General features: G+C 44.4%; 1 protein-coding gene across 6 annotated transcripts in view; it reads left to right on the forward strand.

The window, feature by feature from the left end:
- DOK4 (docking protein 4) overlaps nucleotides 1-18,123 on the forward strand; it is a 186,884-nt gene that overhangs the window by 30,537 nt on the left and 138,224 nt on the right. For all 6 annotated transcript variants that reach the window (XR_003857752.1, XR_003857753.1, XM_029608929.1 and 3 more), the window contains one exon: nucleotides 16,514-16,813. Coding sequence is in view for 4 of the 6 variants with exons in the window: in XM_029608929.1 (XP_029464789.1) it covers nucleotides 16,748-16,813 (66 nt within the window). In the remaining 2 variants the exon portion in view is untranslated. The remainder of the gene's footprint in view (nucleotides 1-16,513; nucleotides 16,814-18,123) is intronic.

Here is an 18,123-nt window from a genome sequence, read left to right on the forward strand (position 1 = left end):
TTAACCCCACCAAGCTTGCCCAAAGCCAAACTCCCAGATCCTATCTCCTCCCAAAATCTTACCTCATCCCTGAGTGCAAAGAGGGTGGGAGCAATCCCCAGTTGTTGCATTCCTGCTGCTGTTGTATTCCAAAATGGTAACAGACTTTAGGAAAGCCGATGTCATTATAAAGGATGGTACCAGCCGGACAGGAAGAACTGAGAGTTGCTCTTGCACCCTTCAGACCCACAGATGGGGTAAGATGTGGGGAAGAGGGTCAGGATAGACTTCGGACAAGCCTGGAGAGACTGATTGCTTCCCAGTAGGTTAAACTGAATATCTATTCTTGTCTCCAAGCGTTAAACCTTGTCTTCCTTGCATAAGGCGAGCCTGGGGGCTGCATTATTTAAAAGAAAGATTTTAATGGTCTTAGTGCATACTATTGAAAGTTTAGTAGCCTGTTTTTTGAAAATGGCATTCTGCTTGTTTTAAAAGTATCTAATATTAATTGTGTTCTCACGTTTTGAGCATGTGAAATGTGCAACAGAGGGAGATGGAAGCTGTTATGCCTACGTGCCATTGTCAGAATCTGGACCCCTGGAGATCTTCACACTTGCGTCTCTCAGGCTTCTCCGTGAAACAGGGATTCTGTGTTTAGTCCTGGATTTAGCTCGGAGAGGCAACGAAACAAGTAGAAAGATGACAAGCGACAAGTATTTGAGGTGCACAATCTGGTGCCAAGCATGTCTTCCTGACAGAAGGGTAGAATCCTGTTTGCATATGACTAGCCACCTCTACTTATAGGCAGCCTGTAAAGCATGTAGGGGCCAATGCAATGAAACCCACACTAAAGCAGGAGTTACATTTTAGCATGGGTTTTGGTTAATGTGCACAATAGAAAACCAGAACTCCTGTGAATACAAATCGAGCAGTAATAAAATAAAAAGGGTGCTAAATTTTTTAAAAAACGCACTAAAACCTGAAAATCCACTCAAATGCAGAAACATGCTTTAAAACAGGAATAGGGAGGTAAATTTGACTAAAATGGCCTTGCTTGTGATAATGTGCCCACGTCAAGATTGGCGATGGGCATACTGTACTAACTTGGGCACGATCTCATTTGCAAAGCCATTTGGACAAGGCATGCCAAGTGTAATCAATGGGTAAGCTCTCCTGGGTGGGCACTTGGAGCCAAACAGTTCGCACTTTGATGCTGTGTATCCTGACTAGGTCACAAGAGTCCAACTGTATGGATGTAGTTGCCTTCTCCAGAGAGCTTACCCTTTCATTTCACTTGCTCAAATGGCCTTGCATACGATGATCTGCCCAAGTCAGGATGCAGTCTTGCATGCAAGGCCATTGTGCCACAGTGCCAGGAGTTAGTGTTGTAGGTAGCCTGTATTGGGGCGGTGGTGGTCATGATATTCTATTGCTGTGCTCGTAAAATAGTATCTAGAATAGCATTGGCCACCAGAAATGTGAGTTAACTCCACCTTAGATCCAGGAGTTAAATTTGCAGCATAAGCTCCCTAAGGTGGGCACTAGTCACAGGTTTTCTTGCTATTCCTGCACAGCTGAACAGTGCACACACAGTTCTTACTGTTCAATTGTAGGTGCCTTCCCCAGAGAGCTTATTATTTGGTTTTACTTGTCTTTCCTTACCAAAATGGTCTTGGATGAGAGAATGTGCCCACAAATTGGGATGCAGAGTGCCAACCAATCTCACTTGCAATGCTATTTTGGCAGGTTGTAGCAAGTAAAATCAAAGCATAAGCTCTCTGAGGCAGGCACCTACAGCTAAACAGGATGCTAAAGTCCAGGATGCACAACACCAGCATACTGTTCAACTCTAAGTGCCTGCCTTGAGAAATTACTCTGGAAATTAAACTCCTGGGTCTGAGATGGAGTAAGCTCAGGTGTCTGCTGGCCAAAGTTATTCTATTGCTGTGCCCAGTGTGGTAGAAGCAGCTAGACCCAACTGGTGTCAACTTAGCTGAAGGTCAGTCTTCATTTTTCCTTTTCCTCCTGGCCTGCAGGATAACCTCTCATTAGCAGAAGGATTGGGGGGGGAGAGCGGAGGTTAGTGAGCAGCTGCTCCTGCTTCTCCCCTCTGCTAGCTTTCCTCTGCAATAGAAACTGCATGGGGCCCTGTAGTCTTGCCAGACCTGCTGGCTTCTGTGGTTGGGACTGAAGAGGGAAGCTGGCAGAGGAGGAAGAAGCAGCACCAGGTAAGTGCAGATTAGACTTCTGCTGGTTCCAGGACAGGGGGAGAGAAGGGACAGCTGAATTTGCCATGGGGTGCAGAGAGAGAGAGAGCGAGGGAAAAGAAAGTGATGATACCAGGGAAGCAGAGAACAGGCAAGGGGTGGCAATGGTGATGCCAGAAGGTGGGGGGAGAGAGAGAGGGAGGGTGGATGAGGAAAGGTGATGATGATGTGAGGGAGCAGGTTAGAGGGAGAAGGACGTTGATGATGATGATGCCAGGGGGTGGGGGAGAAAGGTGGAGAGAGAGGAAAGGGTGGAGGGAGAAGATACCGGAAAGAGAGAAGGGGATGATGATGATGATGATGATGTGGTGGAGGGAGAGGGAAGTGATAATTATGATGAAGCCAAAGGGATTGGAGGGGTGGAGGGAGAACAAGGGGGATGATAATGATGATGATGCGGGGGGTGGGGGGAGAGAGAGAGGGGTGGAGGGGGAGGGAAAGGGCTGATGATGATGAAGCCAGGGAGAGGGAAGGGGATAATGATTATGAAGGCAGGGAAGGTGGTGTTGATACCAGGGGAGATGGAAGAGAAGGTGATTCTGATGCCAGTGGGATGAGGGTAGAGAGAAGAGGTGAAGGTGGCAGGCGTGCCGCAACACAAAAGAGGTTGGGAACCACTGAGCCTGTCACTACCACACTGGGCACAGCAACAGAGACAAACCCAAAAAAACATTTAACACCAAGCACTCGTAAGTCTCAAAGTTTTGAGATAGAAAAAGGTGTCAGCAAGCCAGTCAATGTTTGGATGATGTGTCCAACACACGGTCTTATCTGTCATTCACCTTAGGATGAGCACAAAGGTGCTGGAAATTAGAGGAAAAATTAATCTCTGGTGAACTGTTTTTTAGTATATATCTTTGGTATTGCACTAAAACATATTAGATACGAACTCCATGTCCCTACAAACAAATAAGAAAAAAGCCCCAACATCAGCTGACGTTTCGTTCTTCACTGCTTCAGGGGGATAGTTAAAAAGAAACTTATCTGTGCTCCGTCTATACAAGATGAGGGTCTGGTCGGGGAGGATTGATTCACAGCAACAGAATAACTTGGCCACCGGAAATGTGAATTAAGTTTTATTCCTGCTCTGACCCAGGAGTTTAAATTTCCAGCATTAAGAAAATGTGCCTCAAATTGCTCCCCTGCATTGCTGGGAATAGCTAATGCCTTCTCGTACAGGGGTCTACATGCATCAGCCCTAATTTTAGCACTGTTTTAATGCACATTTTTTCAGAGTTAAAAGCCCTGTTAAATACCAGCATTAACTTACTGTGTTCCAAAACAGGAGCAGAGACCTCTGCTAACATCAGCCCCATAGCTTGCTAGCCAATAAGGCTCATGGTCATTTTTTTTTTTTTTACCCTATCTGATGTTGCTCATTTGTGCAATCACCTATGCCTTCTGCTAAATATGTCTATATTTTTTTCCAAGACCATGTCTTTGTACTTGTTTAGCAAGGATGAGCATATCTCAGAAAATACCTCTTTATTTTATTTCTATTCCACCTTTCAGCCCCTTCAGAGCTCACAAACTAAGGCTTGTACCTGAGGTTATGGAGGGTGATGTGACTCACCCAAGGTCACAAGGAGTGACAGTGGGATTTGAACCCTGCCTTCTCTTGCTCAAAGCTTGCTGGTCTAACCACTAGGCTACTCCTCCATGTCCTCTGTGCTACTATGCAGACCTTGCTACAGTGCTACATGGCTACTGGCACCAATCACAAACGGCAGCAAACGAATGGAGCACCCAGCTACATATTACCGAATTCCTAGGAAAAAGTCTATTTTTGTCAGCATCCGCTGATTAGCAAAGCTAATTGCACGCTGACAGCTAATATTAGCTCAGTGCCAGTGCTTGGCTAATGCCAGCTTCTGCCGCTTCCTGTTCCTTCCTCCCACTTTCTTTGCAGAGGGAGAGCCTTCAGACTGCTACGATGTGCACTGTACAGCACAGTGGCCTAGTGGGAGCCATTCACCCTGATGTACGGAAACTGAAAGCGAGGTGCAAAGCAGCAGGTTCTCATGGGAGATAAATCCTCCAACGCAATATGCAGGAATTGATGAACAAATTAACATTTTTTGTGCATAGTCTTAACGGAGAAAATGGGGTGGTTAGTTTAGGAGAATGAGGGAGGTTAATGATCAGATTCTGGCAGTGCTGAAAATCCTGTAAGGTGGCTGCCCTGGATGTGCAGAGGGGCTGAGCATAGTGTGGCACAGGGCGTTAGGATGCTGGAGCTGTGTGGCATCCCTTGTGCATGAGGCCGCAGCAGTGTGTAAGGTGAATTTCTCTGCATTTTTGTCTTCCTGCACATTGCCGGGGGGGGCTTTTTATAATTTTAAAACACAATAAAATATGCTTTCTTCATGTGTTCCTAGGCAACCATAAACATGTTTTTCAGTGGAACAAAGGCTTTCGTTTGATTTAAATTTGTAGTGGTCGTATTTAACCATAACCACTCTGTAACTGGCTCTACAGCCGTTTCAGTGAATGCTCCAGTTCAAGAGTGATTTAAGGTTTGCACATGTCAGGAGAGAACTTGACTTTTATCCCTGAAACATGTGCGGCCTAGTTAGTAAGCTCTGTGTAACATATTTACACACTATAGACATTTATTTCATGGCAAAAACACATTATTGTATGCTATTTGGAACCAACAAGTAAAGGCAGAGGTCAACAGAGGAAGCCACAACATGAAAAACCCGATGATGGGGGGAAAACAAAGGAAATCCAGTCTTTCATTGACATCCGTGACATGTGTGGTAATTTTAGTGCCAGCCAACCCCTATTATTTGAGCGCTCGGGGATCAACCCCTTGTGGCCTAAGGATGAAGGAGATCTAAGCAAGGCAAGAAACATTATCAATGGAAGAAGCATTTTGAAGATCTTCTCAATCAAGACTCTGAATGCCATCCCACAAAACAGTCAGAAACTAACTCAGAATTCCCCAAACCTTTGATGAGGTGAGGAATTCTAACAGATAAAAAAACAACAACAAGGCTCCACACAATCATTTTGATGATCCGAAATGATGAGGAGATTCTAAATGAACTTAAGGATGCCAAGATTGACAGTTTAAAAAAACAAACAAAAAACCTTTGACTCTCATCTAAGAAACAGTATGGAGGATTCTTCTGAAGTATGGTTGCCCCACCAGTCTTTGCCTGATCCATAATGATATCTAAGCAACTGTTCTCAGTAATGGAGGAAGAGAATGCTACTAGGATCTCGGCACTTCAAAGTCCTATGATGGAAACACAAGGTTAAAAAGCAGGAACAGCAGAAATAGCATGCCACAGACCAAATCAGTAACCTAGGTTCACCTATTCCACTCTGAAACGTCTCCAATTTGCAGTAGAGTCTGTCAGTCCCAGATTGGCTTCATTAGTCATGTTCAGACCCACAGAAGGAGCAATCATGGAAATCAATCGTCCTCCACTACGAGAGATTGCCAGTAATGATGATAATGGCAGTAGACAGTGAAGAAAATCACTTGATGGCCGAATTTTTTAAATCCCCATAGTTGCCCATAATAAGCCAGTGCACAGCAGTTTGCACAGTTGATTGGACATTAGGTCATATTTATTGAAAGGAAAGACTGTCACTATAAGAAGTGATGGTATATGTTCATCCAAACTGGTTTAGTTAAGTATGTTTTAACCTGTAAACCGTTTTGACTGATGTCCGTTGTAAGAGCAGTATATAAACATTTTTTTTTTTTTTGTAATTTTTTTTTTATTATGCAGTTTTAGATATATTACATCATATATCAATAAAGCAATAAAGATCCAAGGCATTAACAAAAAGAGAAAAAAAAAAGCACAATCAATTTCCATATTTCCAATGGATCTCTAATTATTCAGGTAATATGGGACCAAGATAGGAATTTACAGAGCTCTTAAATAATCATAAATACTAAGGAAAAATAAACCGTACAGCATAAGACATATCCCTTAATTGATTACTGTGAATCAAGACTTTCCATCTAAGAAATCCCTTAGTTGCTCTGGTTCCATAAATATATATTTAGCCTCCTGATATTTCAGAAGACACTTACATGGATACCTTAATGTCATGCTAGCACCTCTATTTATCGCTTCATCTCTCATCAAGATAAATTTTTTCCTTCTCTCTTGAGTACTACGAACCATGTCCGGATAAATCCAAACATTTTGTCCATAATATTGAACAGACCTATTTCTAAAGAAAAACTTTAAAACCATATTTCTGTCCTGTTCAAAAGCGAAGGACGCCAGTAAAGTTCCTCTAGACTTAACTTCAGAGGTAATAGATAACTCAAGCATTTGAGACAAGTTCATAGAAGATTGATCAGGTATTTCCGTTGGTTCAGGTTGCAATGATTTTCTTGAAACAAAGAAGGCTTTGGTAATTACCGGGGTAATTTCTTTAGGAATTTTTAAGCAAACTTCCATATATTCTTTTAGCATATCCAAAGGCATCATTTTCTTCAAGATAGGAAAATTGACTATCCGCAGATTTAAAAATCGTAGTGAATTTTCAATGTTTTCAAATCTCCTTTCTGTTATATTGTCCATTTTTACCAAATTACCCTGGATCTTTTCCATCGTCTCAATTTTTTCCTCCAATTTTCCTATTTTCTCCTGATTTTCATTTGCAACTTTCTCTACCTTCAACCCTCTCTTATTCAAATCCAAAAATGCTTGGGTTAAAGTTGTAACAGCAGATTCAATAGAGGTCATAGCATTCCACAATGAGTCCAGAGTGACTAAAGGCGGTTTCTGTAAGGAAAAAGCCATTTTAGGTTGTATTTTTACCAAGTCTTGAAGCACACTGGATCCTTCGATGTTCTTTGCCAGACGAGCCTTTTGGGGGTCCGGTGTGGAGGCTGCGGTAAATCCCGCCGCTCCTCCAACCTCTCCGGGCGACAACACCTCGACCTGTCCGTCCGGTTCAGCGTGCAGAGACTCTCTCCTCTCCATTGAGTCTCGCGATGTTTCGCTGCTTACCTCCTCCGGACAAGCTCTCGGTTGCGTCGGCGTCTCGGGTGCCCCCGGGCTGAGCGAAATCTCATCGGCCATGGACAGCATGCTGAGCTCCTGCACCACTGTCCCTGCGGCCCTCGCCTCCGGCGTCTTCGGGGTAAGGTCGAAGAATCTATCGATCTTTGGTTGCTGCATTTCCTCTTCCTTAACGGAAATATTTTCCTTGAGTCGAGCTTTATGCTTCGTATGAGGCATGATATATTTTTTAAGGAATAAGTAACCAAAAAAGGCAATTTTCTGGACCAAAGAACGGAGCGACCTCTCGACACGTCTTATGCGTCGGCCATCTTGGTCCTGATCTTAGTTCAGTATATAAACATTTTTACATAAATAAACATAAAGGAGACCTTCAGGGTGATAGTAGATCAGTCCTACCTCCAGTCTGGCAGCTCCAGTGTTGCCTTGGAGGAGAAATGTTACCTGGTGTGGCTGGAAGTGACCCTGTTGCTAGGACCTACCTGCCCAGTGATGAAGTATCCTCTTGGTACCAAGGCTGCATTTCTGGGAGCACATATGCCCAGCAGGATAGAATTAGGATGGCCATTGTAGTTGATATTTTGATCATTAGGAGTATAGGTGGCTGGTGGGCATTAGTATTGTCTGGTAACTTGCCTGCCTGGTGTGAAGGTGGCGGACCTCGAACATCAGCTGGATAGGATTTTAGATGGTGCTGGGGAGGAGCCGGCTGTCTTGGTCCATTTGGGTGCTAGTGACATAGGAAAGTGTGGGAGGGAGGTTCTGGAAGCCGAATTTAGGTTTTAGGTAGAAAGCTGAAATGGAGACCCTCCAAAGTAGCATTCCAAAGTAGCACAGGACACCAGAGGCAGGCAGAGCTCCAGACTCTCAATGTGTGGATGAGGCGGTGATGCAGGGAAGAGGGGTTTAGATTTGTAAGGAATTGGGCAACCTTTCAAGGAAGGGGGAAACTATTCCAAAAGGATGAGCTCCACTTTAAGCAGGGTGGAACCAGACTGCTGGCACTAAAATTTAAAAAGGAGGTAGAGCATCTTTTAAACTAAATCAAGAAGGAAAGCTGATAGCTACTTAGGAGTGCATAGTTCAGAGTGAGGTATCTTCAAAGGATACTGGCATAATGGGAAAGTTAGAATATCTTAATAGTGAGGTTGTGATAAGGGCAGAAGTTGCCTAGCTGTATTTAAATAAAGAGCAGAGAGAGAGAGAGAAATGATTCCAAATTACCCATTTCAACCTCTAGACAGGCCGTGAATACAATTAAAAATCATACCTTGAATTGTCTGTATGCAAATGCCAGAAGTCTAAAAAATAAGATTGGAGGGTTAAGAATATATGGCACTGCATGAAGATGTAGACATAATAGGTTTCCCAGAGACCTGGTGGAAGGATGATAACCAATGGGACACAGTCATACCGGAATGACAGGCCAGGTAAAATTGGTAGAGGGGAGGGGCTGTATTACATTTTAGTATGTTATTGTACATTGTATTATTTGCACTGATTTGTTTGAACATTACTTTTGATTTTCTTTAATAGAAAGGTGATTAATCAAGTAAATAAACTAAACTATACAAAAAGAATGGAATAGAGTCAACAGGATAAAAGTCCTACATGATGCAATATGGAATCTCTATGGATAGAAATTCCCAGTGTGACAGAGAAAAGTAAAGCAGTGGGGATAGTCTATTGTCCTCCTGACCAGGATGAAGAGACGGACAGTGAAATGTTAATGGAAATTAGGAAACACAATAATAATGGGAGGTTTCAATTACCCCAGTATTGATTGGGTAAATAGCTTGTCAGGACATGACTGGGGTGATAAAGTTTCTAGATGCTGTGGCGACCCCCTAGAGTTACCAGTAATTCTTTTATTATGGGGTGAAGTGTGGGGACACCCTGCCATCATCATGTTCTGACTTGTTAAAGAGTTATCATGTAGTACCATGAAATGACCTCTGGATGGCGTTTTAAGAGATGGGAATGAGTCACGATGTAAACTGGTTTAAGGGGCTTTTGGAAAAAGTGTGAAGGTTCTGATTGTTGGACTCCAGAGAGCGGGCAGTACAAAGAGGAAAGGTTTTGGCAGGTTTTTTTGCCCTTTTCTGCCCTGCCCTCTCCCATATAGGGTGGGGTTCAGAGACCTCCAGCCATGTAATCAGTTGGAGAACCCAGCCTGTGGGCTTGAAGTCCCGGGGACCCTCCAAGACCCTGCAGGGGCTCTCCCCCCCTCAAGGGAAGAGGCTCAAGGCTGAAAGGACATGGAGTGGAATCCATTTCCCTTCACGGTTGGGCCGGAGCTTAGGACTACCGGACTGGCAAGGAACTACCCTACAGCCAAAAGGAGAAGTGCAGGAGTGGGTGAGTTAACTCATTGGGGAACTGCTTTTTAGTATTCTTGGGGGTAGATTTTCAAAGGGTTGCACGCATAAGATACGCGCGCAACCCCCGAAAAGCTACTCCTGCCTTCCCCTGCGCACACCGAGCCTATCTTGCAAGCCCCGGGACGCGCATATGTCCCGGGGCTTGCAAAAAGGGGCAGGGCTGGGTGGTCTGGGGCGGGGCAGGGCGTGGCCTGAGGCTCCAGGCACAGCGGCCATTTGCCGCTGTGCCCGGGATCGCGGGGCGGCCGTCAGCCGGCGCGCGTAACTTCTTCAACAAAGGTAAGGGAGGGTTCTAGGTAGGGCTTGGGGGCGGGTTAGGTAGGGGAAGAGAGGGGAAGGTGCGGGGAGGGGGGGGGAGCAGCCTCGGAGGGAACAGAGGCAGGCTGCGCGGCTTGGCGCGTGCAAGTTGCACAATGGTGTACTCCCTTGCGCGCGCGCCAACCCTGGATTTTATAACATGCGTGCAGCTATGTATTTGTGTGTTCATTTGGTACGTTTGAAGCGACCAGGCCTCCTATAGAGCTGAAGAAGAGAAAAGGTAGTGGAGAGGATAACAGGTTTGAACCCTTATGATGAGCCATGATTTTATCACGCATTGTATGGAAGCCCATGACTTTCTGCCTTGCTCAGTACGTATTGAAACACTTTCTCATCCACGCCCATAGTTCTTGGCTGACTGCCTATTCCAGAAAATAAAATGGAGAATTTTTGTTTGGAATGTTATACAGTGTGCCAGTGTCCTTCATTGAGCCAGCCTGGTTTTACGAATGTGATCGGCGATCATGGAGGGGAGTGAATAGGGATTGATTTAGGATTTTGCCACCCCTAGGCACACTCGGACCTTTTATCCTCCCACTTTCCTGTTACAGGGTGGCAGAGGACTGTTCTCTGCTGATGGTTGAAGGCAAAATGGTAGAAGCTATTGTAAAGAACAAAATTTCTGGCCATCTGGATAGACATAGATTAATGAGGCAGAGCCTACATGGATTTAGCAAAGGGAAGTCTTGTCTTACAAATCTATTGGATTTTTTTTTTTTTTTGAAGGGGTTAATAAACAAGGTTGAGCTGGTTGATTATAGTGATCTGGATTTTCAGAAGGCATTTGATAAAGTCTCTCATTAGAGACTCATCAATAAATTAACAAATCATGGGATAGGCAGCAATGCCTTATTTTTGATTGGTAACTGGTTACAAGATGGAAAACAGAGAGTAGGATTGAATGATCATTTCTCTCAACAGAGAATGGTAAATAGTGTTGTGCCCCATGGATCTGTACTGGGACTGATGCTTTTTAATATATTTATTTATACATGATCTGGAAAAAATGATGAGCAAGGTTATCAAATTTGCAGATAGCAAAAATAAATGTATTACTTGCACACTCTACTGTTTGTGGCAAGCTACATTAAAAACATCCGTCATTTTAAACAAACAACAAAACAACATAAAAAATAATCATCCATTGCGAATCAGTTCTATTAAGCTAGTCCTTGCTAACCTGTTGCCTCACAAGCCTGCTGAAAAAGAAAAGTTTTCAAATGTTTCTTGAACAACTTCTGGCATTCTATGGGCCATAGTTGTACAGGGAGTAAATTCCATAAGGTGATACAAAAGTGTTCAAAATAGTTACATCAGAAGCCAATTATGAGGAATTGTAAGAGGACCTTGCAAGACTGGGGGATCGGGCATTTAAAAGGCAGATAAAATGTAATGTGGACAAGTGCAAAGTGATGCATATATAGGCTAGAATAATCCAAACTAGAGTTAACAATGCTGGGTTCTGTATTATGCATCACCCAGGAAAAGAATCTTGGAGTCACAGTGGACAAATCTTTGAGATCCTTGGTTGAGTGTGTAACGGCAGTCAAAAAATCAAATAGAATGTTAGATATTAAAAAGAAAGAAATTGAAAATAAAATTGAAGATATCATAATGCCTCTGAATTGGTCAACGGTACAATTGCACTTTGAGTATTGTGTGCAGTTCTGGTTGCCCCATCTCAAAATATGGTATAGCAGAACTTGAAAAGGTGCAGAGAAGGGCAATCAAAATTATAAAATGGATGGATTATAAAGTGGATGGAGTGGCTCCTCTATGAGGAATAACTAAATAGGTTAAAGCTGTTCAGCCTGGAGAAGAGACAGCTGCGAGGAAATATGATTGAGGTCTATAAAATCATGAGTGGTGTGGAGTGGGTAAATAGGGAATGGTTATTTACCCTTTTCAATAGTACTTTGACTAGGAGACACTCCGTGAAGCTAATAGGTAGCACATTTAAAACAAATCAGAGAAAGTATTTCTTCACTCAGTGCATGATTAAACTGTGGAATTTGTTGCCAGAGGCTGTGGGAACAGCTGTTAGTGTAGCTGGATTTAAAAAAGGTTTGGACAAATTCCTGAAGGAAAATTACATAAATCACTTTCAGCCATGTAGAGTTGAGGAAGCCACTGCTTATCCCGGTTATGAACAGGAAGGTTTGGATCTATTTTTTGGGATCCTACCGAGTACTTTTGACCTGGAATGGCCACTTTTGAGGACAGGATACGGGACTTGATTGACCTCTGATCTGACACAGTGCGGCATTTCTTAATGGTCTTATGTGCAAAGGGGTCTGAGATTTATTTCTATTCATATACATGCGAGCCCTCCTTAAGTCCTGTATAGTATTCTGTTGACCTCATACTTCTGTGTTTTTTCACTAAGAATTTTCCTTTTCCCATATCGATTCCGATGGATGTGGTATGCATACCTGCTTTTTAGCATGTTTAAATCAGGCTGTGGTACATGAAGTCTTGAAAAGCACCAAAATGGTTTGAAAGTTCTGATACCGTATTTTCCAGGAAATATTTTCCAAAGATTGAAGAGAAGAGACCTCTGTATAAGGGTCATTTTCAAAGGGATTCTGTGAGTAAAATAGCGCTTTACTCACAGAATTGGCCCCTTTGAGAACTGCCTGCCTGATAGGCATGTAAAATCACACGCGTTCACCAGGTGTGCACGTAATTTTGTTCTGGGAGGTGCGGTTTTGAAGAGTCTGCATATGCATTTTCTCAGGAAAAACTCTCCCTTCAAATTAGCAGGTGTAACTTGTGGAAGGAGTTTTGCTAGGATAATTTTCAAAGTGATCTTGCACGCCCGAGTTTGTTTTGAAAATTGGTGTAATTTGTGCATGTGACAGCTTGCAAATTTATAGGGGCTGTTATACCCCCTTGATTTATTTTATTTTTATTTATTTTATTTAAAATTTTTATATACCGACATTCATCCAGGATATCACATTGGTTCAATCGTTGATGAGTTTTTGCTGATGTTTTACTCTTTCAGCATCCGCTGACTCTTCTTTCAGCATGGCTGCTGCTGCAGTCACCTCTTCATATTCTTTTTCTAGCTGCTTTCTCTGGGAAGCTGCAGCCATTTTATCTTGGTTTTCATCCAGACTCTCTGTAAATGACAGTTGTCATCCCTTCAGTCTCCCAGGATTGGCTTCTGAGCTTTTGTGGTATTGTTTCTTCAGCCTCCCGTGGCTGTTGTCAAGACGCTCGCTAAGGCCTTCAATTCCCATGGCTACTTTCAAAACTCTGATGGCCAGGGTCCTTTAGCTCATTTTCTGAGCTGTGGCAGTCACTTATAGTTCCATTCTGTGTGGGATTATTGAACGGTTTGGTCCTTAAACCTCTCCAAAGCTGGTTTCCCTGTAAGATGAGGTCTTTCGGTCTCCCATGGTGGTTGGTTTCAAACTTGCAGAATTGGCCGTGTTTTTTTCCTGTGTTATTGCAGTATTGGGTCATTTTCTCTCTCACAGCAGCTCTTTTTTTTGGTGCAGGCAGCTTAGGTTTTTCCAGTTGCTTGGGGCTGTTCCCTTTGGGATGTTGTGGCATTCGGGCCCCCTAATCTTCTCCATGGCTTCTGTCTGTGGGATTTATTGCAATACAGGGCTCTGTTGGCTGTGGTAGCCATAAGCTCCTCCGCTTCCCATGGCTGCTTTCTCTAGGAGATTATTGCACTATTGAATCCTTCAGCTCCCCCCCCTCCCCAGTAAGTGCTTTCTCTAGTTTTTGTTGTACTATTTGATCCTTCAGTCTCCCACAGCTGTTTTTACAGTATTGGACTCTTCAGCATTCCATGGCACAGGCACTTGCTTTGTCTTTTGTAGTCATGAGTCCTTTGCTTTCTGTTAATGTCATGGGCCCTTCAACCTCCCTTGCCTGTTATTTAGGCTGTTTCAGTCATGGGTCTTTCATAGTTGTCCTTTCTGGAAGACTAAGGACATATTGAGCTCTTCAGCCTCTTCTGGCTGCTCTTCCTAGGTTTTCTCAGTTGTAGGCCCTTTTTACACTCCTATAACTGAGCTCTCAAAGTGTTGTTGTGGATAGGGATGAGCATTTGTTTTGTTTGGTTTCTGTGCATGACCCTAATTGCAGAATTAGGCCTTTCTGGTTTTCGTGGCTAGTCTCTGGCCTCTTTCAGTCAGGGTCCCTTCAGCATTTCATAGTAGGTACCTCTCATGAAAATAATGCTGTGGAGGAGTGATCTAGTGGTTAGAGTGGCGCGCTGAGAACAAGTGAGGCCAGGTTTCAAATTCCATTGATTCTCCTTGTGACCCTGAGCAATTCACTTCACCCTCCATTGCCTCAGGTGCAAACTTAGTGGCACATTTACTAAGCTGTGATAAATAGCATTTATTGCATGATATACTAATATCATAGTGATATTGCATTTTATTCCCAAAAAAACACACCCTATTGAAATTATCTCCTTTGCATGCATTTGCATGCAAAAATTTACTCATGCATGAAAAGCAGCAAACGCATAGGTAATTCTATGCAAATACAGTAATGTGACTTGCCTCAAAAAAAAAAAAAAAAGCAAGCCGTGTTATTGTAATGCAAACTCTGGAATTCTAGATAAAAGATCCTAGGTGCATTAGGATGCTAATGTGCATCCCAATGTCCCTGGGATGCTTTTTAAAGGACCATGTGGCCCCAAAACAACCCCATCTCCCACTATTCAGAAATCCCCCCAAGGGTCTTGAGTGACCTTTGCCCACCCACCCCAGCCACTTGTCAAGGTGGCCTAGGCACAACATAGTATAGCTGGCCCCCCATAGCATAAACCATAATCCCTGGTAGTCTAGTGGCTCACCCACCCCTTTACCTAAGAAATCAATCTGTGGTAGCCCAGTGGCAGCCCGGAGTGCCCCCTAGCTTTGGGCCGGTCAATGCCACTTTCTAAAATGGAAGTGACCGGCCTTTGCCTCTATAGCAGTGGTTCCCAACCCTGTCCTGGGGACCCTCCAGCCAGTCGGGTTTTCAGGATAGCCACAATGAATATGCATGAGAGAAAATTTGCATGTTATGGAGGCAGTGCATGCAAACTTTCTCTCATGCATATTCGTTGTGGCTATCCTGAAAACCCAACTGGCTGGAGGGTCCCCAGGACAGGGTTGGGAACCACTGCCCTATAGGGACTATTTTGGAAAATGGCATTGACTGGCCTGGAGTTAGGGGGTACTCCACTACAACTTGATTTCTTAAATAAGGGGAGGAGTCTGAGGGGCAGGGGGTATTTGGAAGGCCCCTAGACCACCAGTGTTTATTTTCTATATAATTGGGTGGGAGGGGTTTGAGTAGGGGCAGGGCATTGCCACACTAATCTTTTTTATATTTTGTTAACTTTTGGGCCTGCTCGGCCATCTTGACAGGTGGCAGGGTTGTGGCCTGAGGTCTACTCAGACCTTTGGAGGGTAGATTGGACTCATTGGCTGCCTGGCCCTTTAAGATGATCACCATTGCTCATTAGTGAACCTTTCCTCGTGATATGTATTTATCTCAATATATTTTTTTAATTAAGTTTTTATTGCAGTTGTTTTCAATATAAATATATAAACTAAAGCCTCATATGGAACACAGTAAGCTGTACAATTCCTCACAATATTTTTTATTGCAGGTTTTCTCTGCAATAAAAAATATTGCGGGGAAACTGTCACAATATTTTCCCGGGAAGGGGCAAAATATTGCAGGAATGCTCCCCCTCCTCCTCCTGTGATATTTCGCTCCTCTCGTAGTAAAATACATCGTGACTTGATAAATGACCTCTTAGATTGTAAATCCTCTAGGGACAGGGTATATAATCTGCTTTAAAGTATTCGAAAGGAGGAATATAAATCAAATAAATACATCCTGTATTTGACCCTTCAGTCTACCATGTCTGCTCTCGTTAGGCTGTTGCAGTTTTTCAGCCTCCCCTGGCGACTCTCTAGTCTCTTGTAGCCATGGGCCCTTCAGCCTCTCATGGCTGCTCTTTGGGCTTTTACCGTCAGAGGCCCTTCAGCCTCTCATGGTTGTTATCTTTGAACTAATGAATGAATGGGCCCCTTCAGCTTCCCATGTGCTCTGTCTGGGTGTTTGCAATATAGATCCATTCAGTTCCCCCCGAAGGCTGCTGTTTCTGGGCTCTCGCCTGTATTTTCTCAACAGCTTTCATGGAGGTGTTACTGCGTGAAATGTCCTTGCATGCTCTATGGGTGCAGTGACCAGTCTCCAGAGGCCTGTCAGATGGCAGCAGTGCTGGATGTACTTAAGAAGTCCAAGCAGGAAAAAAACTATCAGCAGTTGAATGACTAAGGACATTCAGAGCCAGAGCTGGCATGCTGTCTCCTATTCTACCCACCTCATACTCTTTTTCTGGGCCTCGCTGCATGTTAGGTGGATTTTACAGGTATACAGAGTGCTACTTTCAGTTCAAGTATCCCTGACCCAGAATCGAAACCCAATGAAGAGGGGCTGCTTCTTCCTAAACTCAGCATTCTTCACCCTTGGGCTGTCATTTTTTGGGTCAAAGAGAGAGCTATTCCTCTCTGTTAATGTGCCTTATTCTCTCTTACAGCCTGTGTGTGTGAAAGACGGAGCTGAGGGCAGGAGAAAAGCAGAAATCTGAGAAAATCCCACGGATCACGTCGACAGGACAAACCCTTATGCCCGGGATACAACCCCAACTCAGAGGACAGAACATACCATCTCATTGGGAAAGAGACCCCGCCCAGGGGATAGGATACAGCATCGTTCTGGAAAATAGTTCCTGCTCAGGGGACAGGATACCGTATCACCTGAGGGGAACACCATGGCTACAAATTTTAGTGACATTGTGAAGCAGGGCTATGTAAAAATGAAGAGCAGGAAACTCGGGGTAAGTGACAGGCAAAGAACTCCCTGTTGCCTCTCATGCTGGAGGGATGAAGGAAGGATTGTTTTGGGGGGGGGGTCTTATGTTGTTTTATTTCTGTTGGGGGGAAAAGATTCAGTTTTGCAAGTCTCTTCTGCTGAAAAGGTTGGTTTTCAGCTTTAAGAAACATTTGCTTAGAAACGGAAAGGAATTATGCACTCCAGGAATGTGCATGTGCCCTATAGTGCTGTATCTGGACAATGAAAAATGTACGGTATTGATTTATGCAGTTTAGAGTAGTCGGAGAATGCTATCCTGGGAGGGGTGAAATGGGAGTTGTGATATTCTGAGAGGCTTCAGAATTGTGCAAAGGAGAGTTGTGAGATTTTAAAAGGAATGGCCCTTCTTGATAAGCTGTGCTGGTCATAAGGTAGTGAAGGCAATTCAAAGTATCATGTGCACTCAGTACCAGACCTGCTTGTTGAACGAGTGGGAGAATTTGGTTGTCAGTAGTAAGGATATGCATTTGTTTAAAAAGAAACTGCAAAACGCGACAAATAAGACTAACTCGTTTCATTTGGGGAGGCCCGAAACAACAAATCAGGGATACCCCGAATGAAACAAATCTTATTCATTCGTTTCATTTTAAACTAATAATTCGGGCCTAGTTCTAGGCCCGAAGCCGGGGCCTCACCTAGGGCATAGGCCAAGGCCCGACGCCAGGGTCTCAGGGGAGACACTGGCCAATGCCGGGGCCTTTGCCAACACCCCCAAAAATTAAACAAAAAAACCTCAAAACCTTCCTTATCTGTCAGGTATCAGACGAAGGCTGGGGCCTAGGCTCGGACACAGGCCTAATGCCGAGACCCGACCCAAAGGCTGGGTCCCGATATTGGGGCCTAGGCCGGGGCCTGGATCCAGGCCAACACCGTGACCCAACCCAGAGGGCAGATCCTGATGCCTAGCCTTGGCCCGGATCCAGACCCAATGCCATGACTTGGCCCAGAGGCTGGGTCCCAACACCAGTGCCTTGGTCCAGACCCAGGTCTGAGGCCTGGTCCCGATGCTGGGGCCTCAGCCAGGAGGCCGGATCCCAATACCTGGGCCTTGGCCCAGGGTCAGGCCCAGGCCTTAGAGCCTCTTCTTGGTCCTCTTTGTTCTCTTGCACTTGCAAGCCAAATGATGCCGTCCGCTGGGGTCACGGCATCAGGCCTGGGTCTGTGCCTGGCGTAGGCTGAGGCCCCAGCATCGGGCCCCTGCCTCTGGGTCGGGTCATGGCATTAAAGCCTCAGCATCGGGACCCAGCTTCTGGGTAGGCCCGGGGGTCGGGACTT

Source organism: Rhinatrema bivittatum, chromosome 7, assembly GCF_901001135.1.
Source record: "Rhinatrema bivittatum chromosome 7, aRhiBiv1.1, whole genome shotgun sequence".
Lineage (NCBI taxonomy): Eukaryota > Metazoa > Chordata > Amphibia > Gymnophiona > Rhinatrematidae > Rhinatrema > Rhinatrema bivittatum.